The following is a 25,844-nucleotide window of genomic DNA, read 5'->3' on the forward strand; positions in this document are numbered from 1 at the left end:
AGCTTATAATTATCTCTTTCACTTACCTGTGCTTGGTTTAACTTTAACTTTTTATTCAGAAAGAAAGCAATATACAGTACTATGTATAACTCCTTCCAATTTCAATTTTTACCATGGGAGGGGAGAGGGAGGAGAACGGGACTTTTGGCACTGGCACTTTGAAGCACTTTTGAAAGAGGCAGCTTTAGTGAGGGAGTCAGCTTACTATCAAACATCTTTACTATTAAATAATTGAGCAGATGTTTTTCAAGACTGCCTTACTAAAAAACAAAAAACTAGGGTTTTTTGGGCGATATCTTTTATTGGACTAACTGTATAGTTCGGAGAGACTCTACACAAAGTGTTTGGGTACAAAGCTCTCTCAGGTCCCCATACAGTTGGTCCAATAAAAGATTTTCACCTAAATGGAATCCTTGCCTTTCATATTTCCTGGACCATTATAGCTATAGCACCCCAGCTCTACTGTTAAAGACACTAATGCCTCTTACGTAGTTAATAAATAAAACACAAACTGGGTCCCAATAAAGTACCAAAGAATTCCCAGAAAATTAAAGTGTTTTTAGCTAAATGGGATTCCACTGAAGAACTGAAATAACAAATCGGCTAAAAAGAAGTCTTTTAAGAGGTTAAATTTATAGCATGAATATTTTTACATCAGACACTTTAAGAGTTGCTCTTAATAAGGAATTAATCAAATTACACAAATACAATATAGGTTAATAGGTTTGAGTTCAAGGAAAAGAGTAATTTCCCACTTTGGATGTTTCTGTAACTAATAAAAGGCATTATAAAACAAGACATTCTAAAGAATAAAAGACATTTTCAAGAGAACATTTTCCTCTTTGGGACAGAAATATTTGTACATTAATTTCACAAACCTATTACTAGTTTTATACAAAATAAATCAAGTTAGGAAAACTTCCTCAGTAAGCAAGAAATAGAATAGATTGAGAAACCTCCTTAAGCATCTAAAACAATTAAATATTAATTAACTGGAAACATCAGATTATGACTTCTAAGATCATGACCACACAAACCCTTACTGTGCAAAGGTAGATTAGGACACTAATGAGATTGTTCAATTTAACACACTTTACATTCAGATTTTGTAAACTGTCCATTTCAACTCATTAATGCTCATTCTATATAAAGTAAGATTATCATGGTGGGAAATAGTAATTAGAAAAAAAATACTAAATGAATATTATTATTTAAAAAATAGTTATGGATTTAGGAAGCTAAAAATAAAGGCTTACTTCAACTCCAACTATGCAGCAAGGTTATTTTTCTGGATCTCATATTCCAGCAGAAAGATCAACAGATAATAAAAGGTTTTTGATAAAATTCCGCAAACTAAGTGGTCAGTTTTATACAAAAAAAGAGGAAGATTTTACCCTGTACTTGTATTTTTTTACTATACTGACAAAGAAATTCAAGACAAAAACAAAATCAGGTGACTCCCCTCCTTGGCATTGGCACACCCCACATAGATTTAAATAAATCGTTATAATCAAGTGACACTTGAAATATGCATATTAAAAGAAAAAGGTAACTTATGGTATTGTCTTCTACAAGCATGTAGCATAAGATAAATAAAATAGCATCGTAGCATGCAATATATGAAATACCCTTCTTGATAAATGTAAGTGAGATTTTCTTACTGATGGTAACTGATATAAATATAAAGTGACACTTAATGCCATGATCCAATAAAACACTTAAGTAAACATATACTGAAGCGTGTGGATATTAATGGGATTAGTCAAATACTTAAATTCCTAAATGGAGCAAGACATTATTTCTCACATTATGTTTAAGTTCTCTTTCTTCTTAAAAGGAACAAAGACAAGAAAGTATGTATGAGAGTGCCCCAAATCTCAAGTTAATCTCTCAATTAGTTAACACTCAGACAATATTTCTACTTATAAATTAATATTACATTCATATTACTTTTTGTTTCACTTCTACCACAATCTTTTTTTATTTTGTTTTGTAATGAGAAAGAGACCCACATAAATATCTAAAAATAGCCAATACTTTAATAGTTAGGGCATTTACCTGGTATGTGGGACACCCAGATTTCACACCCCAAGCAAGCAGCCTAGACATTAGGCCTTTCAGTCTCTCCCACTAAATGAGTTCCAGTTTGTATGGAAACTTAAGATTTCTTTTGAGCTGGAGCTTTTATCTCCTATACTCGAGGTAAGTGCATTAACTACTAGGTTACATTCAGTCCCCTGTTCTCCCTTTGTATCAGTGTTTCTCAACCTTTTAAGTAGCAAGTACCCCCTAACTTCTGAAAATTTTAATAAGTACCCTAACACTCAATTTTCCAGGAGATTTTATATTTACAGACTAATGTGTGCCATATGTTGGAAGAAGGGCTGTGTATATAAGGCTTTGATATGACAGATATCTGATCTGGTGTGGGTAGGGTTGCCACCTTTTTACACCGGGGTGCACAACTCAGGTATGTACCTGGGCTAGAGGTGAAGTTGGCCAAAGCTAGGAGGGCTGAACCAAGTGCCACACAAAGTGCAGCATGCCAAATTATTACTGGGAATTTAAAGTGCAGCACAGTGCACCAAATTTTTTGCCATAGTTTTGAGAGGAGGCAGGGGCAAGAGAGAGTGTGTTGGAGTACCCACGTACCGCTTGCCTGTGTCTCATGTACCCCCAGGGGTACACGTACCACAGGTTGAGAAACTATGCTCTATATAACCAAAATTCACTGGGTCCAAGTAGAACCACTACAACAAGAGAAAAACAGATAAAGACCAACTGTATAGAGTCCAGCTATTTATAACACTAACTTGTAATATTGTAGATCCTAATTTAAGCCCCGATCTGAAACAATCAGGGACTTCATTTTGTTCCCCCACATCATAGGTGGGTGCCCTACTGGCTAGGGACAGACATTACACGTAATGGGTATAAGTGATCAGAAACTGGTTTAAACCTGTAACAGAATCTAAGTTCAACACATGCAAACCAGTTTCAAAATGGCCAAAACTGGTTTGAGATAAACCTGGTTGAATGTTGCACCAGACTTAACTGATTATGCTCAAACCGGTTTATGCAATGTCTGTCCCAGATCCCTTACTGGTTTAACTTAAACCAGCATCCCCCACTATCCCAGCATGCTCTCTAGGCTGGGCTCTGCTCCATAGTTTCATAGTTAGTAGGGTCGGAAGGGACCTGAGCAGATCATCAAGTCCGACCCCCTGCCACGGCAGGAAAGAGTACTGGGGTTAAACAATCCCAGCAAGGTGATTGTCAAGCCTTGTCTTAAAGACCCCCAGGGTAGGAGCCAGCACCACTTCGCTTGGAAGTTGGTTTCAGATCTTAGCCGCCCTGACACTGAAGTAGCGCCTCCTGATGTCTAATCTGAATCTACCCTCTGCCAGCTTGTGACCGTCATTTCTAGTCACTCCTGGTAGTGCTCGGAGGAACACGGACTCCCCCAGTGCCTGCTGGTCCCTTCTGACTAGTTTGTAACAGGCCACTAGATCCCCCCTCAGCCTTCTCTTATGGAGGCTGAATAGGTTCAGGTCCCGTAGCCTGACCTCATAGGGCCTGTCCTGCTGCCCCCTGATCATGCAAGTGGCCTCCTCTGGACCCTCTCCATGTTGTCCACATCCCTCCTGAAGTGCGGTGCCCAGAACTGGATGCAGTACTCCAGCTGCGGCCTGACCAGTGTCGCATAGAGGGGGAGTATCACCTCCCTGGACCTGCTTGAGATGCATCTGTGGATGCACGACAAGGTATGATTGGCCTGCCTGACTGCATCCCCAACGCTGCCGGCCCATGTTCATCTTGGCTTCAGTGATGACTCCAAGATTCTTATCTGCCTCTCCACTGACGAGAAGGGAGTTCCCCAGTCTGTAGGTATGGTGCTGATTTTTCCTCCCCAGGTGCATCACATTGCACTTGTCGGTGTTGAATCCCATCCTGTTCTCATCCGCCCACCCCTGTAACCTCTCTAGGTCTGATTGTAGCCTGTCCCTCCCTTCTAGCATGCCCACATCCCCCAACATCTTAGTGTCATCTGCGAATTTGAACAGGGTGCTTTTCACCCCCTCGTCCAAGTTGCAGATGAAGATGTTGAACAGTGCGGGCCTGAGGACCGAGCCCTGCAGAACCCCACTGCCCACATCCCTCCAGGTTGAAAATGACCATCCACTACCGCTCTCTGGGTGCGGCCCTCCAGCCAGTTGACGAGCCATTTGACTGTATAGGTGTCAACACCACAGTCCCCCAGTTTCTTAATGAGAACGGGGTGAGAGACAGTGTTGAAGGCCTTCCGAAAGTCCAGAAAGACTATGTCCACTGCTACCCCTGCATCTAAGGATTTGGTGACCTGGTCATAGAAGGTCAACAGGTTGGTCTGACAGGAACTGCCTCTAATGAACCCATGTTGTTTGCCCCTAAGCATAATCTCCCCTGCTGGCCCCTCGTGGACATGTGCCAGAATAATTCTCTCAAAAAGCTTACCCAGGTTCGAGGTAGACTAACTGGCCTATAGTTTCCCGGGTCCTCCTTCCTCTCTTTTTTGAAGACGGGAACTACATTGGCCCTCTTCCAGTCCTCTGGCACCACACCAGAGTGCCACGAGTGATCGTAAAGCCATGCCAGGGGTCCCGTAATGACCTCAGCTAATTCCCTCAGCACTCTGGGTTGGAAAACATTCGGACCAGTTGATTTAAATACATCCAGTCCCTCCAGAAGTTCCCTGACTAGATCCTCCCTGACCCTTGGCCTCCCGTGGCCTGAGGGGGCACTGATCTGGTCCCTGCTCAGGAAAATGGAGGCAAAGAAGTCATTAAATAAGTTAGCTTTGTCATCTGGTGTGATGACCAAATTTCCTAGCAGGTCTTGCAGGGGCCCCACGTTACCCGGAACCTTGTTTTTGCCCCCTATGTATTTAAAAAAGGACTTCTTGTTGTCCTTGATCTGGAAAGCTAGTCCCAGTTCCATCTCTGCCTTGGCCTTCCTGACTGCCCCCTGCATCTCCAAGGAACCACAGTATAATCCTCCCTGGCGATGGCCCCTCCCTTCCATTGGGTGTACGCCTCCCTTTCAGCTAGCAGACTTTCCTGGATGCTTTTGGTGAGACATGGGGGCTTTTGTGCCCTCCTGCTCCCTTTGATCTGTGTTGGGATTATGTCCCTTTGGGCTTGGAGGATCGTCTCCTTAAGGAGCAACCACTCTTCTTGGACACCTGGCTCCCCTCCCCTCTGGCACCTCAGTGCCTCCCTGACTATTCTCCTTAGCTCACTGAAGTCCGCCCTCCTGAAATCTAGGGCTGCTGCCTTGCTGCAGGACTTTGCCACCTTGCGCTGGAGAGTGAAATCCAGCAGGCGATGATCACTGTCGCCCAGGTGGTCGAGCAACCACAGCCCCCTCACCACGTCGTCACCCGTGGCCAGGACCACAGCCAACAAGGAGTCTCCCCTGGTGGGGCTGTGCACCTCCTGGGTTAGATGGAGGCCCTGCATTTGGGCTAGGAATCTATGTGAGCAGTCAGACCTGGCTGACTGCTTTTCCCAGCAGGTGTCTGGAAAGTTCAGGTCCCCCATGATGACCACGTCTTTTGACCTAACTACCTCCGTGAGCGGACTTAAGAATTCCTGGTCTAGCTCCTTCCCTTGGTTGGGTGGCTGTAGTTAAGTCTCTTTCCCCTTGACTGCCTTGTATTCTAACCCAGAGCACTTCCGTGTACCTCTCCTCTGACTCTGTGCTACCTGATGAGGATGTGTATTCCTCCTTAATGTAGAGCGCCACACCCCCACCTTTCCTCCCTGTCCTGTCCCTCCTGTACAACCTATAGCCCTTGATATTCACCGCCCAGTTGTGCTTTGGGTCCCATAACGTTTCAGTGAGCCCCACTATGTCTGTGTTGGTGTCAGCTAGCAGGAGGGTAAGTTCCTCCTGCTTGTTTCCCATACTACAAGTGTTTGTGTAGAGGCATTTGAGGCCTCCTGTGGACATGTGCACTGGCCCCCTAATCACAGCATTGCCTTGGCCCCTGTTGCTTACCTGTGTATATGTAAGCATATACACCCCGAGCCCCACCCCTCTGCTTCCCAACCCAAACAGAGACAGGCAGGGGCAGGGGTCTGGCCAGATGCCGGCCCCAGAAGGGAACAGGGAAGATAATTCGCCACTCCCTCCCCTGTCTCACCAGCAAGACCTGCACTTCTCCGCTAACTGTACTAGCATCAGGGGCAGGGCCAGGCTGGCAGTAGCTGAACTGGCAAGGGAGGGGTTTAATTCCCCCCTACCTGTCCGACCTGCATGGACCTGAGCCAGGGTCCACCAGGTACACCCCCCTTGCTGCTGCAGCACAGGGGTTGGGCCCGGCCAAACACTGGCTGGCATGGCCCCAAAGGCAAAGCGGGCGGGGTGGGGAGTTATTCTCCTCTGCCCCTGGGGAACCACAACCGGAATCTGCCTGCCCTGACTGCTGCTGCTGCTGCTTGCTCCCTGCTTGGGGCAAGCGGCACAATAAGCCCCATCTGCCAGATGCTGAAGGAAGGAGAGAATAACCCCACTCCCTGCCCCCCACCTAAGGGGCCCTGCCAGCCAGCCTCTGGTTGTGCACCTGCCCGGCCACTGGAGTGGCAAGGGGGCAGGGCTCTTGATGGGGGCAGCAGCCCCTGTCACAGTGTCTGGGGAGCACAAACCTCTTCCCGGCAGAGGGCCATGCTGTGGGGCGAGCAGAACTGCTGTGGACTGCATGTGGCAGCACTGGGGCTCGGAGAGGGCCAGAGCCCCCACCATCGTCGCCATCCAGTCCACAGCACCTTTCCTCGCCCTGCAGTGTGGCTGCTGACTGGGAAGGGGCTCACACTCCAGGAAACCATGACAGGGACTGCTGCCCCCATCACAGTCGCTCCCTGCTCACCACTCCAGCAGGTGGGTGGGGGTGGGGCCACTGGCCAGCCTCCAGGGGCCCTTAGGTGGGGGGCAGGGAGCAGGGTTATTCCCCTGTCTACTCCGGGGCACTGCAGCAGGGTCTGCCCGCTTTGACCACTATTGCTCACTCTGTACCCAGGGCAAGAAGAGGAATAAGGCCACTCCTGCCCCTTCCTCTGGCATCCTCTCCCCTCTGATGGATGAGGCAGGAGCAGATTTATTCCTGCTGCGGTCCCTTGGGGGCAGAGGGGGGAAAATAACCCTCCTCCCTGCCACCATCTAAAGGGCCCTGCCTGCCAGCCTCTGGCCCTGCCTGGCTGCTGGAGCAGCAAGGTGGGGAGCAACCATGATGGGGGCACCAACCCATGTCATGGTTTCCCAGAGCATAAGCCCCTTCCCAGCAAGGGGACACACTGCATGACAGGGAAAGCTGCTGTGGACTGGACAGCAATGGCAATGTGTGTGTGTGGGGGGGAAGGGGGATTGGGGCACTCTGGCCCCCACCTTGGCCAGTGCTGCTGTGTGCAGTCTGCAGAAGTTCTGCCTGCCCTGCAGTGCAGCCCCCCCCGGTGGGAAGAGGCTTGGGCTCCCTGGAGACCGTGACAGGTGCTGCTGGCCCCATCAAAAGCCCAGCCCCCTTGCACTCCACTGGCCAAGCAGGGTTGTGGCCAGAAGCTGGCCACCAGGGCCCCTTGGGCAGGGAGTATGTGAGGGCAGAAGCAGGCTTATTCTGTTGCTTGCCCCAGACAGGGAGTGAGTAGTGGTAGTCAGATCCTGGCTACAGTCTCTGAGGGGCAGAGTGGGGAATAACCCTCCTGTCCCCTCTGCTTCAGGGGCCATGCCATCTGGTGTTTGGCTATGACCAGCCCTACTGCTGCAGCAGCAAGAGGTGAGTGTTCAGCATACCCTAGCTTAGGTCTGTGCAGGTGGGACAGGAAAGCGGGGAATTAAACCCCTCCCTGGTCAGTTCAGTCCAGGCTACTGCCCAGGCTGGCCATGCCACCCCCAGGACAGCTTCCCTGCAGCTGGGTGAAATGTGCCTGCATTTCCCCCATTCCAAAGGGAATGTCTATGCACTTGCAAATTGGTTAAACTGAGGCACATTAGACTAATCTGTAAAGATTGAATCAATTCAAGCTCCAGATTTTTTAATTTCTGTCCCTAGCCATTCTGGTGTGGTTCTCATTTTCTGATTTTGACCAAAAAAAACTTTCCCAAATGAAGTTTAACTGAAATCAGTATATTACTGATCACCTCTTCTGATCATCCAACAAATATGACACTAAACAGTGAAAAAAAAAAATTACTATAAACATACAAGAACTTTCACTGTTTTGCAGTATCAGTTAGATAGCAATATCAAACCTTAACATAAATCAGTAAGATACGATCACAAATTGCCATTATGTTAAAAATTAACAAAATAGCTTATATCTGTGCTGTCTGGCTACAAAATATTTAAATTAAAATGGGTTCACAAATTCAAATACCTTAAAAGGAAAAAAGGCATTTTTGTGGGACTTGTGGTCTAGGTCCACATTTTCAAAAGAAACACCTGGCTGCAAAGAGAATACTAACCAAAATAAGTCATGACAAGCTATCACAAAAATACCTCTGAGTTGGTTTAAGAATGTGTCAAAATTGCAAACACACTAATCTGCAAAGACTATCAAAAAACTTGATATTAAAGGAGACTACTTTTCTATCTTCAGAAAAAATATGAAATTAAGCGTCTACCATATTGTCTATTTAAAACATAAATACTATTAATTTATATTTTTTAGTATGGCTGTAGCCATAAGCCCCAAATATCAAAGCTCCCTTGTGATAGGCCCTGTATAGAGACACGCCCTATGCCAACAAGCACATAATCTAAAACAGAAAAGGTGGGAAGAAGGGGGGAGAACGGTTGGAATTACAAAATGAAAGCAGAGTAAACAATGTTCATTCTGCAAATGACACATTAGTTCCACAGTTTAAAAATGGTCTGTGTGTTATAATATTATATTGAGCGAGTTTGTCAAGATACTAGATAAAGAGACAAAAACTGAACGAAAGTGACTGGGGAAGGAAAAGAAGGTAGGGAGTAAGAACTGGAGGTAAAGAACAGTGCCTGGGAGAGCTGGAGTAGACAGCTAATCAGCACAACAAAACAGAGTAAACCTGTTGGAAGTCAGGCACTGACCATGCCATATCCTTTATAGTTTTGGGTCCCAAGGCACATTGAGAACAACAAATAAGATACATACACCACCTATAGGAAAAGGATATCAGGAAATCTCTTCTTCAGCTGCTTCTCTATGTTTCTGCTAGGTTGAGGATAATATCTACTCTCTTTATTGCTTCTTGCTTTCTCCTTCCTCAAGAAATATACAACAAAATGGTATTATCACCTCCCACAAAATTTACCATCTTTGGACAAGACACCATTCACACTAAACTACCCAAAATATTGTTTTGTAACAGCACGTGACCACTGTAAACATCAGTCAAGTGACCGTGCTCTCTCTCGTGACATGGAACACAAGCTGACAAGTATTATTATTACAGGTCTGTCAAAATCAAGATTTTAGAATAAAAAGGGTTGTTGGGGTTTTTTTTTCACCTTCATAACGCTTTACTGATAACAATAGTAACATTCATGTTTTTTATTTAATATGCAGTCTAAGTTTTCAGAAGGACAACCCTCCTTTGCAGTTTGATTTTTTTGGAGGGACATCTGCTGTCTGGGTATATATAAGCTCCTGCTAAATACTTTAAAAATGTAGAGGCATTCACAGGAACACAAACTATAAACAGCTTTCCCTCTCAGTAATAATGAACATATTATATCAGGGTATTGAAGCCTTTTTTTAAAATGAGATAAAGATGGTGGCTCCCCTAAAGATATCTGATGTAAATAAATGTTAAAAAGTTACGTAAATTCAAGTTTGGAAGGCCTCAGTACTTACCCTGACTACACTGAAGTCCAGTTTAGTTTCTTGTGCACACTGTAATATGAGCTGAAAGCAATTTTTACTTTGATTTGTCATTCCATTTTCATAATAACGCTGTAATATCCTTTGTTGTTCTACAGTAAATACAGAACGCAGATTCATCTAAAAATAAAAGAAGATACTCTGAAAGTTGGAATAAAAACTTTAATACTTGTAGAATTTACAGGCTCTCATTTATCCAAACAAGCATAAAGCTATAGTTTATATAATCACGTTTCTCTAACAAAGCTTATCCACACCGTTACTTACTTTAAAAAAAAAAAAAAAAGAACTGTAACAAAAGCAGCTTTCCTTTGCAATGGACTTAGCTAGTGCACTGTATGTTCAGTAAAAAAAGACTGTCACCCATGCATAGTACTATAACACTATAATAAAAATGACTAAAATCCACTATCTAATACAATTAATACAGAAAAAAGGCTTCTTCCTTAAGTGCACATTAAAAAATGAAGAATGCCAGTGCTGCTAACCAGCAGGAGTTTCTCCACAAACAGAATATAAGCTGAAGTCAAATTGTTAAACTGCTATGGTTAGAGAACTATGACATCACTGACAGAAGTTGTAAGTTACTTTTGTTTGCACTGGAGCAAGAACCTCATAGAAGTTTAACAGTCTCCTTAGCTATCTTTCTTCTATTAATTAAGGAAAAACATGAAAAATACTAGTATAATGTGGCAAGCTTTACCATCCAAAAAGACACTTCAACATCAACATGCTAAAATCATCAGGGCTAGCATATCTGCTATTCAGTTACCTGTCCAAAAGGTATTTTTTATTATTAACATTTTGGGGCCCAATCCTACTACTCTTATGGACTTCAAACTCCCCACTACCACCAGTAAGGATTTGGTTGTACAAGAACGCAGGCTTGGGCTCTCCGAAGCGACAAGCTAGCATGTGAAGGCAGTGTCTGATCCCATGCTTCAGAAAGCTAAGAACTAGTGACCACAGCTGGATCCGTCTTGGTGAGTGAAGGGGGCAGGCCAAGCTCTTATTTTCTATGATAAAAAACCCAAAAATCAAACACCCAAATACATAGGTATTTAGAATGTAATGTATTATAGTGATTGAAGCACTCGTAGACTTCTAAACTGGTTTAAAAGTGTAAATATATCAATAAAACATTTCACTTTAAATTGACCTTTCACTTTAAATTGTGGAAAGACGCAGATTTGAGGTGGTTGTTTTTTGTTTTTTTTTTTAAATCAGAGAACTTTGGGATTTATTTTAAAAATCAGAGAATTTTGGGATTTTAAAAACAGACAAAACCAAGATCCCTGCTTGTAAGTTAAACACTGTACCCTATTAGAAACCTAAGAAGTCAATTATGTTTTGAGCACATCATAAATAACCCAAGTGATTTTATTTCTACTGTGAACTGGTAAGCCTGCTGAACTGTAAATTCTTCATCACTAAAAGTCATGAATATTTAGGACTCGCAATAAAATACCAAGATTTTCCTAGGCCAGAATTTTAATGATGTGGTTTACTTTCCCCTAAATGCTATTAATGCAATAGCAGACAGGGGTAAGAAAAGCAGAATTGTTAAGGATAATGTTCCTTTAAAAAATGTTAGGTGGTTGTCCTAACAATACTGCAAGTTGAAGAGGACTTGTCATTAGAACAAGTTTCACCTCTCCTTCCACTCTCTCAGTATCTGTTCTGACAGAAAGCATGTTCTTTCAAATACTAGCAGACATGCCAAACATCATATTTTGCAGGTCCGTTGTGCATTCCCTCAAAAAAGGTAAAAACATCATGCATTAGTTGGAGGGACCAGGGTGTGGAGAGCAGAGGGATGATACAGGTTCCAGCTCAATATCCGATCCTCTGTTGGAAGCAACAAGACAAAGAACTCAGGTGTAATGGAGGCAGCCGTCATTCCCTCATTTTATATGTAAGCAAAGCTAAATAAGCGCTCACACCCACTAATGACAGGACCAGGTATACAAGTTGCTTGGTATAAAGACAGCCCTAGACTGGTCTTCAGGAAAAGCAGATGTTCCAGATTCCACAAATGGCCCTAAAAGGGCACCTGAATTGCAACATGCCATCTGTAACATCATGTACTGTGCTTCCAGAGCAAGGAACTGATAGTCACTGGTTCTGTGCTATTTCCCTATATGGGCTGACCCAAACAAGAAGACCCTACAGCTAATAGTATGTCATATAGCAGATGTGGATGAGTTCCATGCTGCTGTTCTGAAGGTTTTTGAATCGAGACTTGATGACCATCCACATGGGAGCAGGACAGGGCTATTTGCAATGGCCAAAACTTGTACTTGAAGTAAATGTATATTGAAAACACTGTATCAAACACTTTGCTAGTAATCCAGCAGCCAGTTAAGAACCAATTTTTTATATTTTATTATATAAGAGCTATTCTTTAAAGAAAAAGTGTTCTACTGTAGTCCTTAAAACAAACTGTAATTAAGAACAGCAAAATGATTTTGCCTGTGTACAAGCACTGCTGAAGGCCTTGCCTGCCAGAGATCTAGAAAGGTCCCAGCTTGGATTAATGAACATTTTTTCCAGAATTTCACTCCTGCAGGTGCGACTTCTGTCACTTACCTGGGGATTGGACATTCACAGGTCAGTGCTGATGCATGCAGCCAGGCAAAGTGCACTGGAAATGTTAGCTTGATGCTGCCCTATTGATAAAGAGGATTTCATTAGGGCTGTCAAACAGATGACTTGCACCTGTATGGAACTCACAATTCTGTTTAATAGTTATATGACCCTATAGACAATGTACATTAAGTTGTTTGTTTTTTTAATTAATAGACATAAAATATCTTTCCTGGAGCTGCAAAAGATTTGACAGATATGCCATGGGCCCTAAAACTGCAAGCACAGCCAGCAAGCAGCCACTTGCAGGGAGCTATAATGGAGTCACTGGGTGTGTCTATATGAGATACTTAACTTCAAATTAGCATAGTTTACTGCAAAGTAAGCATGTGCATCTACATGTGCACATACTTACTTTGCAGTAAATCTCCTTAATCCTAAGTAAATTTGCTATCTGCAAATGCAAGTAGCACATTTACTTGAGATTAGTATTGGTGCCATAGTGCTTGTACAGACACCTAACGGAGAGCAAAATCTGCTTCTAGTCAGCCATTTACCAGGGAGCAGGAAACAGTTCCCTGTCCCCAAGAGATGCCTGCTGCTGGGGCAGGCTCCAAGCCCCCTGGTAGATTGCAGGAATCATGCTGGGAGATAAGAGAGTCTCACAATCGAGGAGACGACATTGGGAACTCCCCTGGTGTGGGCTGAGGAGCTAGTTTCCCTGCCCAGCTCTGCAAGTGCGCAGCCAGGGGTGGGGGCAGAGAAACAAGCTCCACTCCATGATTCACAATTGTGATCACAGAGCAGGGGTTGGGAGCTTAGGGACCGTTCCCCTCCCAGCCTGGAGCTGGCTGGGCCTTGCCCCTGATCGACACAGTTCCCAGCCAGCCCCAGGCTGTGCAGGGAAGCATACACAGTGTGGAGGTGGCTGGGGACTGTCCTGTTTTGGGCAGCCCCAGCCAGCTCCAGGCTGCACAAGCAGGCTTCCCCATGCAACCTGGGGCTGGCCAGGAGCTGTCCCAGTTAGGGTCAGATTCCAGCCCCGTGCCCCGATCAGGAGATCAAGGCACAGGGCTTGGAAAGAGCTGTAGGGGTAAGGGCAGCCAGCTTGCCTCACCAGCAGATCCGAGCTGGAGGCTGGGACCTACCCCACCCCCACAGCTCTTTTTAAGCCATGCCCCTGACAGGGGAGTCAGAGCCAGGAGCTCACTGCTGCCAGAGCAGGGGAACATTGTCCCCGCCCCAGCAGTAAGCAACCCCTCAGGGCCAGAAGACAGCTGTCTCCTGGCCCAGTGCTCCCTGCCAGTTCCTGAGCTAGCACTTAAAGGGAATCTGGCGCTCCCCTGACTGGCAGCAGGGGCCCATTGCAGGTTTTCAAGGAACTGGGTGCAAATCTGCTCCCTAATCCCCTCATGTGTAGATGCCTGCTCAAAAACCCTTACTCCAGAATAGATTACAGCAGAGTAAATTTGAGTCAGAGTAAATGCATGTGTAGATGCCTCCACTGAATGTTTGAGAAGTTTATCCAATCATTCCTAGTCATTTGGGGGGGGTGGGGGGGAGGGGGTTAGAGGAAGGGAAGGAGAGAGGGAAAGGGTAAGGGATTCTATTGTATGCACGTTGCTAACTCTTAAGGACTGTCTTTTACCATAGGCAGAATAAATTTAGACTTAATATCTTTCTTAGTACATGACTTGGTAGAGCAGAATGTTATCTAAATTAAAAACTGTATTGCTGCAATATAGATTTGAGCACAGACGAAACTTATTTAAATGTAAGACCTTATATTACAATGCACTGAAATCTCAAAAAAGAAAGAGCAGTGCTTTTGTCCCTTCAGTCACATTCATACTATTTGAATTACAGTGCAAGTTTAAAATTATTCATTATCTAGCTATTCTTCCCATGCCCATTATTGTGCTCAATTTTTCTCTTTAATGTGTGTAGTGACAGCTGCAAATATAAAGATCTCCTCTATTCTTCTGCAACTGTTGTTATATCAGTGGCCAGCTGAATTTAAGTTTCCAATGATAAAAGTCCAAAAGAAAAATTGATCTAATGACAATATCCAAGTTTCTTTTTCAAAGATTAAACCCAACAGAGAGCAACAGAGGCTGCTGGCAGGGTTGTTTTGTTGGGTCACTTTGTTATCAGATGTTTGAACTCATTATAGTTCCTACTAAGACATATTAGCAAATAGATTTTGTTAGTTTCAAACTGGCAACAGAGTTAAAGTATTTCACAAAGATAAGCAAAGCCCAGGGAAATGAAACAGGAATGGCCAAGTTCAAAAAGAATTCAGAAACTGAAGTTTATATTTAAGTGTCTGAATTACAAATAAAAGAAAAATCACAAACATGAAGAAAGTATGCTCTGGTCACAGAGAAGTGGGAAATGCACCTACCTCCAAAGATTACCAATTATGACTTAAATAACTGCAATGAGCAAATAAAAGCAATGCTTTCTAACTGAACTTTCTTATAGCTACAATTATAATGTTAAAAAGGAAGCTTTTAAAGATATTAATAGTAAGTCTTGAAGCATCAGTCAGATTAGCCATCCAGGTCCAAATCAGCTTTCATAGATTTCATAGCCATTAGGGCTGGAAGGGAGCTCGGGAGATCATCGAGTCCAGCCCCCTGCCCAAAGGGCAGGAAGTCAGCTGGGGTCATAGGATCCCAGCAAGATAAGCATCCAATTTACTCTTGAAGGTGTTCAATGTAGGCGCTTGAACCACCTCCGCTGGCAGACTGTTCCAGACCTTGGGGGCTCGGACAGTAAAGAAATTCTTCCTTATGTCCAGCCTGAAACGGTCTTGCAGGAGTTTGTGACCGTTCGACCTCGTCATCCCTTGGGGCGCTCTGGTGAACAGACATTCCCCCAGATCCTGGTGGTCACCCCTGATAAACTTATAGGTGGCCATCAGATCACCCCTGAGCCTGCGCTTTTCCAGGCTAAAGAGTCCCATGGCTCTCAGCCTGTCATCGTAAGGTCTGTTTTCCTGACCTCTGATCATGCGCGTGGCTCTCCTCTGGACTCTCTCCAGCTTCTCCACATCCTTTTTTAATTGTGGAGCCCAGTACTCCAGCTGCGGCCTCACTAAGGCCGAGTACAAGGGGAGAATGATGTCCCAGGATTTGCTCGAGAAGCATCTATGGATGCAAGCCAGCGTTTTGGTCGCTTTACTAGCCGCAGCATCGCATTGGAGGCTCATGTTCATCCTGTGGTCAATGATGACCCCCAAGTCTTTTTCTTCTGTAGTGCTAACCAACGTAGCACTGCCGAGCCTATAAGGGTGCTGCAGGTTTTTCCTCCCAAGGTGGAGAACCTTGCATTTTTCGGTGTTAAACACCATCAGGTTCTCGTCTGCCCATTTGCTGAGCTTGTCCAGGTCAGCCTGGATCACCTGCCTATCTTCTGGCGTGGATGCTTTGCCCCAAAGTTTGGTGTCATCGGCGAACTTGGCCAGTCCACTCCTGACTCCAATGTCCACATCGTTAATGAAGATGTTGAACAGGATGGGTCCCAGGACAGAGCCTTGAGGGACCCCACTGGTCACAGGGCACCACGATGAGTGACTCCCATCAATCACAACCCTCTGGGTCCGACCACGAAGCCAATTTCCCAACCAGCGGATCGTGGTGGAGCCAAGGCCACAACTGGGCAGTTTGGCCAAGAGGTGATCATGGGATAACAGATCAAAAGCTTTTTTGAAGTCAAGATATATGACATCAATCTCTTCTCCCTTGTCCAGGTGATAGGTCACCTGGTCATAGAAGGAAATGAGATTGGTCAAACAAGACCTACCCGCAACAAACCCATGCTGGCTGTCCCTTAGAATGTTAGCCTGGGCCAGTCCCTCAAGGATGGCCTCCTTAATAAACTTTTCTAAGATCTTCCCCAGGATAGAAGTCAGGCTAACGGGCCTGTAGTTAGCCAGATCCACTCTCCTCTCTTTCTTGAAGATCGGCACCACATTGGCCTTCTTCCAGTCTTTGGGCACTACACCAGAGCACCAGGAGTTTTCAAAGATCTGTGCCAGGGGCTGGGCTATGACGCTCGCCAGCTCCTTGAGTACCGTGGGGTGCAGGTTGTCAGGGTCAGCTGACTTGAAGGTATCCAGCTTCTCAAGGTGTTCCTTCACGAGGTCAGCATTGATGGAGGGTAGGGGATCCCCCTCACCCAGATTTCCCTGTCCCATAGCAGGCATGGGCATCCCATGTGACTGATGAAAGACTGACGCAAAGTACCTATTTAATAGGTTGGCTTTTTCCTGGGCGTCAGTTGTCAGTTGCCCCATCTGGTTTAGCAGGGGTCCAACATTGCCCTTGCTTTTCCTCCGGCTCCCCACATATCTGAAAAAGGACTTTTTGGTGTCCTTGATGCCTGAAGCTAGTTGGAGTTCAGTTGCAGCCTTGGCTTTCCTGGTTTGCTCCCTGCAGGACCGGAAACCGGTTTAACACATGCCTGAAGTGTCTTCATACAGCTATTACAATGAATTTTTGGGGGGACTAGATCAGGTTAAAAATGGTCTGCCAATCTAACTCAGTGATTAGATGGGTACTAGGAGCCTTATCTAAAGTAAATTGGGGTAGGGGGAGAACCAGGCAGGATTTGGCGGGGGAGGGAAGAGGAGGAATAGTGGCATCTGCTGAGGGGGGGCTGGCAGGATTGGAGAGCCTCTCCAATCCCACCAAGCCCATCCCCCACCAAAAGCCACCAAACTGTCCCCAGTCCTATTCACTGGTGCAGGGAACCCAACTGAAATAAGGTGGGGAGTAGATGGCTTTGTGGGGAGGGGGTGTAGAAATTAGTGGGATTGGGAGGTCTAGTGGCTCCATGGGCAGGGTTGGTGGGATCGGGAGGCGGGGGGACAGAATTGCAGAGGTTCCCATCCTCCTCCCAGCCAACTTACTCTCCCCTCATCCTCCCCACTCCAACTTGCTTTGATCAGCTCCCAGCACAAGAAGTGGCTTGTGGGATCAGAAGGTTCGGCAGGCTTTTGGGCCTGGCTGGTTTGAGGGTGGTTGGGGTTTGTCCATCTGGGTATGAGGAAGAGGCCAGGGGGCTAAAAAATTAGAGGTGCGCTGATTCATCAGTCCAATAGTGGAATGGCACCAATATAAAGAAAATTGACTACATGGAAGATTGGCCTGATGTGGCTGATAATTCGGCCAATAAATATGTCTGTGCATGAGTGCACACAGCTACAGTGCAGCACACAGGCAGCGAGGACCAGAGCGTGGCACTGTGGAGAGCTGCATGCAGCTGGTAAGTATGTTGTGGTGGAAGGGGAGGGAAAGGGCGTGTTGGAGCAGATCAATGCCCCTACCATACTGAGGGTAGCACTGCCCAGCTGGAGTAAGGCAAGCGTGGGACAGAGCCACGGTTTGTCCAAGAGGCGCAGGGGAGGCGGTGGCTCCTGCCGCTGCATGCCACTCATCCAGCAGCTCCCACCTCTACACCCACCACTTCTCTGGGAGGGCGGGGGGGGGGCATGTGCCCCCAGATCTGCGCAGGGCAGGCTGGGTGGGCTGCAGCTGTGGGCTGGGGCCAAGGGCCATGCTGTGCTGCCCTTGGGGCAGGCGGTGTTGGCACTGGGAGGGGCTACGGTGAAATTTGGGCTGGCTGAAGCCTTGTCATAGACTGCCTCTCTGCACCGCCACCAACCTGCCCCAAGTACAGCACCATAACCTGCCTGGGCTGCCTAGTGCAGATCTGGGGGTGCATGCCCTCCTGCCTTGCCCTCCCAGATGAGCAGTGCACAGCAGTGGGAGCCGCCCCCCTCCCCCTCCCCCGTACCCCCCAGACGAGCTGTGGCTTTGTCCCACACCCACCCCATCACAGCCGGGCAGCGCTTACTCTAAAAATCTTTATCAGTGCACCCCTACTAAAAATAGCCAGACGCGGCGAGTGGGGCCAGCTGTGTGTGGGGAAGAGAGCCAAAGTAGTAAAAGTGTGGCATTAGAGGTAGGGCCAGCAACTGAGCGTTCCCAGCCCTGGGGCTGTGCTCAGACCATGTACAGAAGTTCAGTAAGATCAGTCTAACCATGCCCAATTTAACTTGGTGTACCTCTGTGGTACAGTTAAGTTAGACTGGGTTGGCTTTGACTCTTATAACATTCCTGGAACTTCTGTACAGTTTGCATTTAGATCGACCTAACTAGGGATCTGTGCGTAAGGTCCGCATGTGGGCAAACTAAGTTAGACCAGGCAGCCATTTTTAAATACAATCTAATCTACCCCTAACCTCCTTGAATGTCTGTACCCACCCTCAACAATGCTCCTTTTATAACTGGTCAAATAGTTACGAAGTCTAGTGGGAAGCTTACTACCCATATTTTTAACCTGTTTCTGCCTATAGGTCCATGTTCCATAAACACAGACTATAGCTGATACCAAGTAGCTTAAGTGCCTATTTAAAATAATTAACGTATCTAACAGCTAAATGAAAATTCAGGAATTGCACTGGCAAAAATGGAAAGCTATTTCTTCTGAACTTCTTGTGCAGTTAGGTTAAATAGACCATGTGAAAAAGCACCTTACATGTCAAAATGCAAGAGCTACAATGAACTACAGAAGACCTCAAAAGTACTGACGGGGTAAAAACACCCATAACCCCAAAACCCACCAAAATAAACATGCACAGGATAAGTTTCTTTTAATTCATTTATGCGGAGTAAAGCTATACACCATAAGCTTACAGGCTGAATTCCTTCCTTTAACAGTTGTCTATATAAAAATCTACAAATCTTTGTATAATAGCTGTTTTAAAAGTGGAATTTTACTATTTTGTATGCTTATGAAAAAACACTTTGATTTCAATCTGGTCTCTTAAAAATATAAATCTGCTAAAAATAATGAGATTCTCAGAACACTTTTAGTAAACAAAAAAACTAGAGGGAGGGGAAATCCTACTAGTGCCAAAAACATTTGCTGATGCCAAAGCCACAAGAGATTTTATTTGAACATACGCTGGAGATCGATTAAATGATAAACTTTATTCCCTATGTGCTCATTGCTATTTTATGAAGAAAGAATGGTCTAATAAGGACTTTAAGTCTCAACAAACCTTAATTTCCCTAACTTACTGTCTTTGAAAAAATGAGCATTAAATACAGCATTAGATGTTTCTCCGCAGTTTATCAAAATGGTATGTTTTGTTTTCTTTTGAGAGAACATCTGTTTGCATCACCTAGATAAGTGCTATAGTTTATACATGAAACTAAGTTACTGTTTACACACTAATGTTCTCATCTGTGAAGTCTACTGATAGTCAAGGGGAATGTCTTCATAGCCTACAGAAAACATTTTAAAGTTGAGATTAATCCAGTGCATTTTAATCACTGCAATCACTTTTTAAAAGGGTCAAGGCAACAGAAGTTAAGACACTGGCACACACAGCAACTATCATTGATGTTTTATACCTAGCACACTTACAGGCGACTTAGATCAAGAGGTTACCTTCCACTTTCAACTTCCATCACCCATAAAGTATATATCCAGTTCTAAAAACACAGTATTAACTTGAGCCCCACACTAAAATAGAAACAACACATAGACTTTTCCATTTATTTTAATCTTGCTGAGGTCACAGGTAATTGTGCATTTGAGCATGACTGAAGGACTCAATGCATGTCCTGAGGGTAGTTAAATGTTGAGATTAAAAGGGAGCTTGTTGCAAAGCACAGAATTGAGTGAATCTGGGTATTAAACTCAGGGCCTGCAGAATGCAAGCTGATGTTCCACTGAACAGCCAGTGGTTATTGTTTCCTGTTCAAACAACATAATGATCATGAGACAAGCCACATACACGCTCATCTTGCTAGTGGAATAAGGTAGTTCTGAACAAGGAAAATGCTTGCTGAATTTTACTGTGGACAGCACAAGTGATTGTTTTATAAACTTTATTTAGCTTCATATTGAAATTGTAGAATGGAAAACTGAGTGTTATTTCTAGTGGACATGGGTTTACATGCTCATTTGAATTTACCCTTCTTGTGGTATACTATAACCAAAGATGACCGATCTAAACATTATAAAAACTATGAAGCAGATCTTCCTACTGGTTCCATAAGTCTGATGCACACCTGCCCCAAGACCAATTGCTCAATCCAGTTCTCTCCATCTATGCATTTTCCCCAACTCTCCTGAGCAATAATACTACTACCAATAAAACTTCTCCCCCTACTCTGTATGCTGTTGGTCCCTTAGGGACTATGTGAAGAGCTACAGAGACAGGGGATGGGGAACTGTGTAAAAGGGCTGGTTGGGGCCAGTAAATCAGACTCTGGTCTAGCCCGTCCCACTTGCTCTGGAACTAGTCTGAGTATGAGTATTCAGAGTGTAATCTAAACACTTCAGGAGAGTCAGTCAAATACGACACTCCTCTGTTGAACCACAGTGAGCTATTTACATCGAAAAATTATCTTCAGTGGTACTGAAGTTCACTGACAATCAATTTGGCTACTGTTCTTCCCCCTTCTCCATCCCTTCAGCATTCCTTGGTGCTATCAGGAGTTAGGACATGGCAGAATGAAGGTGGGGGAAGAGAAGAGTTGCAGACAAGATGCCATGGAAATCAACAGGATTACTCATAGCAGAGGCCAGCAAATTATTACCTGTAGGCTGCATCTGGATTTACATTGACCAGAACAGAGCCCCACCACCTAGTCAATCTCATGCCTGCCTCCAGTGTGAGACACTGCCACTACTATACCCCTGGCAACAATCATCTGCTGCTACATGGGAAGGAAGGGGCTGAGGGGTGATTAATTTGGACTCTCAACAGTCTAATCTGATTTGGTAAGTAGGATCATGAGTCCTTTTGTGGAAGGCTCCAGGAAAGTTGGATGAAGCACAGAGATATGAATTTATTTGGTCAGTTCTGTCTTGGCATTACAAGAGAGAAGCACAGTAGGAGGATCAGCAAACCACTGAGGCAGCAGGATGAAATGAGGTCCCTACATGAACAACAAGTGTAAAAGACAACCACTGCCAAGTACCCAAGTGATTCTATTTAAAGTACATTTTTCAAGACTATTTTTTTTTTCAGAAGTTATCTTAAATTTCAGCTTTTCTATCCTCTAAAGCCTGAATATAAATTGTTTGGGTTTGTCACTTGAGACTATTACAAGATCCCTGACCATTGAGGTCTCTCTCTAGAAAGCTGAGCCTCTTACTTGAAATGGTCAATGTCCAAGATTTAAAAAAGGATTTACACTTTTAAGAAGACAACAATCCACTCCCTCCTCTCATAATACAAGTGTCAGGCTTTGACAGTAAGATGATTCCCTTCTCTCTCTCTCTCTCTATGCAAAACACTTTAGCCTCAGACAAGTGCTTTATTTAAATAAAATTATCATGACTCTCAAATACCATGTTAGCCTGTAAATCAACATTTTTTTCACATTTATTGTAATCTGCCTACCCAAAACAAGTACAGGATACAGAAAGTCATTCTGTCTGCTCCTCTTTACAAATGCAGAGTTGGGGAATGGAAGGAAACTTCCCCTCCCCTATGACACACACAGAATACCACAAAACTAAAAAAATAAGTTTAATACACACATAAATAAATTAAATTGCCAGTACTGATGCTATGCATCAACCACAGCACTGGAACCCTGAGCTTTAATTATATTCATTAATTTTCACTACACATTTTTCATACAAGCTTTTTGTTCTACATGCAGCATTAAAACACACACACACAAAATCACCCACAGAACTGGCAAGCAAACCCTGTACACATACTACATAGGCTACACATTCAACAGCATAAAGTCTCTTTAAGTGGGTCAAAGCAAAAGGCAGTAGTAAGCCACAATAACCACAAATTCAAATACCTAGATGTTAACATGGCACTCTAGTTTACTTAATGGTGCTCCAAACTCATTGCCACTAGTACAAGAGATGCAGCTTTTTAGACTATATTGCACTTGCAGTAGTACACCAAGTTAAGTCACCAGCACTCTAACTTACATGAGTCTGTCCTTTGTTGGATTCAAAGCAGCAAGTCTCACACTAACCTGCAACAGAGCTGGAATTCTAGATCTTAGTTCCAAACATTTGGGCACCATGTTTCATTCTATGCATGTGTGAAATGTTGATATCCAGAAAATGCTTATTTAGTTGAACTAAAAACGTGCTTAAAATTGAGGTTGAGTAGAAGCATTGGGAGAAGACTGCCTATTCCACAGAAGTCAAATACTCCAAATAAGAAAGGACTATTTAGATCCTATTCTATCCAACAGCTGTGGGTTGCCTTAAAAAGTTATACAAAAATATTTTTAAATTAAAAAGCCAAATTTCAGGTTTACACAAAGTAAATTACAACAGACTACGTCCCCCAGTAAGAGCAGGGAAATCCGGGATGGGGAGGGACCAGTGGGCACCAACATGCACGCACACACTCCCCTCGAACCCCACAGCTCCCAGGGGCAGGGCCAGGGCCAGGCAGAACAGTGCAGCACACACACATGCACACTCTCATGGTGCCCAGGAATGGAGCTGGGCAGGACAGCATGGTGTACATGTGCACACATGACCCCCATGGCTCCTTCCCCCCCACCCCTGACTACTGCACAAGCGATCTTCCTTGCAGCCCATTGACTGGCTTCCCTGGAGAAAATTGAAGCAAAAGTCCTGGACCGGTGAGAAACTGCCAGCATGTGCCCAGCTCCTGAGTCAGGAGCTAGGTCTGTGCTAGCAGGTTCATGCCAACCCAGGACTCTTGCTTCAATTTTCTCCAGTGACCAAGAAGCTGAGACCACCTGCAAAATCCGAGACTGTCCCATCCAATCCAGGACGTGGTCACCCTACCCATAACTTGTCTTCTGCAGTTACAAGAAAGCCAGAAAATTATCTTGGCAGACTAAACTGTTTCCATTATCAGGCACAAGAAATACAACCCTCTCCCTACAAAAGATACTGAAGAGTTCTTGATACAACCAACATTTGTGCAAAATGAATGTTAAGTAGTAATCGTTCCGTTGTGTCCAGTGGGATTAACTAAGCACTTAAAAGCAAAGTATCTGCTCGAGTCTTTGTAGTATAAGGACCCAAGTAAGATATCTGGGTTACTTCACTCACCAAATACCACCATTCAAACTAGTGTCTGTGTTCTATACAAAGCATGAAGCATTTGCTTCTTAAGTCAGCCAAATTAAACACAGCTTGTAAGTGAGGAGGAATACAAAATACTAAAACAGGGTGCTCAACCTCCATCCTGCAAGACCTTAGACCCATTGCATCTGGCCCATGGGAAATTTAGTGGCAGGGATGCAGTGGCCATTAATACAGCTACCCTTCCCTGTGCTACATTCCCAAACCCCAGGCCCCACACACTTGGATCAGGGTCAGGCCATGCCCTCTACCTCTAGTCCTGACCTCAGGACTAGGGTCAGGTCCCAGGTTGGGAGTGGGCCATGCCTATTCCCTATTCCCTCCCCACCCTGGGAGGATTGGGTTGAGCACCACTACTATAAAACCTCCACAGTTCAAGGCTGCTAACTTGTAAGAATCAGAAAATAAGTTCCCCAGTTAGAAATAATAAATATTAAACTGACATTCATCTCCTGTGACAAAATGTTATAGAAGTACATATATACAAAGCCTAAGAAAAATGTATTCTTAAAAATAAAACTTGACAAAACAATCTTCAGACTGCCATGCCAGAAAGACTTCAGCATATGCAAAGTTTCATATAAATGTCAACAGAGAATTGGGGTACATCGGGCTTAGCTTCAAAAAGGAAAGTTACTGGTATAAATAAACAAGTAGAACTAGCAATGTTGCAACACAACTCCCGATGTAGGGAAGCCTTAAGGTTAGAATTCTTAAAAGATTTTACAGAACTAAAGACCTTGGATTTCAGTCAAATACAATGGCACTCCTTGGGTTCTTGCAGGACAGAATGAAGGTTGGTGTGTGCACAGCCCTCTCCACCACTGCAAGTCTTCTACACCAGTGTTTCTCAACTAGTGGATCACAACCCAACAGCAGGTTGTAAGAATATATGAACGAGTCACAAAAAAAAAAAAATCACAGAAAAATGTGGAAAACCAGACTTTCTCCTTTAAAGAAGTAGTCACAGAATTTCCCTGGCACCAAATTTTCTCCTTTAAAGGAGAAAAACATCAGAAACCATGGGTTTCTGCTCACAAGCTGACAGGAGGCTAGGTACTTAGGCTGCATCCTGAGTTGGAACTGGCCAGTGTGTACAAATGGGTCCTGGTACAAAAAGAGATCGGGAACCACTGCTCTACACTGAGGAACACATCTGATGGTAGCCTGAAAGAGACCAAGCAGTGTATTATACCTTTCAAGAGGCCATCATTGGGAAATCATTCATTTTGGTGCTAAACTTGACAATTATGTGGGGTACCTAGTAACAAAACATACATTAGAGGCAGCACCAAGTTCCTAGCTGTGACAGTCCACGGTTGTCAGGTGACAGCAGTTACAGCTCTGACAGGCCTTGCTACTCTGGGCTCCAGTCCTCTGGGGTCTGCCTGGAAAATTTTTGCTTTTGGCAGCAGCTGTGGCACCTGCACAGATGTTGAATGGCCCAAAGCCTAAGCTCCAGGGGACCTTGCAGCAGTCGTTACTGCATTTGCCAGGCAGGCAGGCTCCCAAAGGGCTGATATCTTGCTGCACCCCAAGGCTCCTATCCTTTGCCACACTGACAAGGGCCAAAGCAGGTCAGGGATGACTCCAAGACACTCCCAGCCCAGGTCCAAGACCCTAATCTAGAACCTCATTCTGCTCCTGAGGCCCCATAAGGAGCCAGGAAGCTACCCCTATACCACCCAATTTCCCTAAAGCTACTCAGACAAACCACAAGCCCAACCCCCGCTTACATTTAAATACCCCTTGCTGCGCATGCGCTTCACCCGGGAATGCCCTGAGCATGCGTGCGCTACCACAGCGAGCTGGAGTCTCAACTGTGCGCACGCGCAGCCGCCACAATCAGCATCTTGCACTCCAGCGGCGAGGGGCGGGGAAGTCAGGAATCACTCCAGAGACACGAAGGGCGCAGGCGCGGTCCGCTCCTCGGCGCGCAAGCGGCGGGAGCACCCCCAGGCATGCGCAGCCGGAGCCTCCAGGTGCGAGTCAGTCGTGCGCATGCGTGTTTCCCTCGCAACGCCGGACGGGGCTAGCGTCTGCCGCCTCAGGACAGGCGAGCGGAGCGCGCTGCGCATGCGCGTCTGCGTCGGGTCTGCGAGTAGCAGACCAGGCAGCCTCCCTCCCCCACACTCGGGCCCGCCGCCAACGGGCATCATCCCCGCGCCGGCGCCCCGCAGCCTGGCTCGGCCGCGCAGCCCGGCTTCCCCCGCCCGCAGCCCGGCCTCCGCCCCC

The 25,844-nt window shown here is 45.2% G+C and overlaps 1 protein-coding gene across 7 annotated transcripts in view; it reads right to left on the reverse strand.

The window, feature by feature from the left end:
* Nucleotides 1-25,844, reverse strand: part of HDX (highly divergent homeobox) — a 110,284-nt gene that overhangs the window by 84,284 nt on the left and 156 nt on the right. For 2 of the 7 annotated variants that reach the window (XM_090059079.1, XM_090059078.1), the window contains exons 1-2: nt 25,346-25,719; nt 9,870-10,016 (exon numbers count right to left, since the gene is read on the reverse strand). The exons of 1 other annotated variant lie outside the window; for it this stretch is intronic. In XM_090059079.1, coding sequence (XP_089915205.1) covers nt 9,870-10,016; nt 25,346-25,369 — 171 coding nt within the window. In that variant the 5' untranslated portion in view covers nt 25,370-25,719. Of the gene's footprint in view, nt 1-9,869; nt 10,017-12,485; nt 12,566-25,345; nt 25,725-25,844 lie in introns of those variants that run through there. 4 more of the 7 variants (XM_090059080.1, XM_090059082.1, XM_090059076.1 and 1 more) reach the window with 4 other exon arrangements.

Source organism: Crocodylus siamensis, chromosome 8 (assembly GCF_052110815.1).
Source record: "Crocodylus siamensis isolate JL-2025a chromosome 8, ASM5211081v1, whole genome shotgun sequence".
In the NCBI taxonomy this organism is placed as follows: Eukaryota; Metazoa; Chordata; order Crocodylia; family Crocodylidae; genus Crocodylus; species Crocodylus siamensis.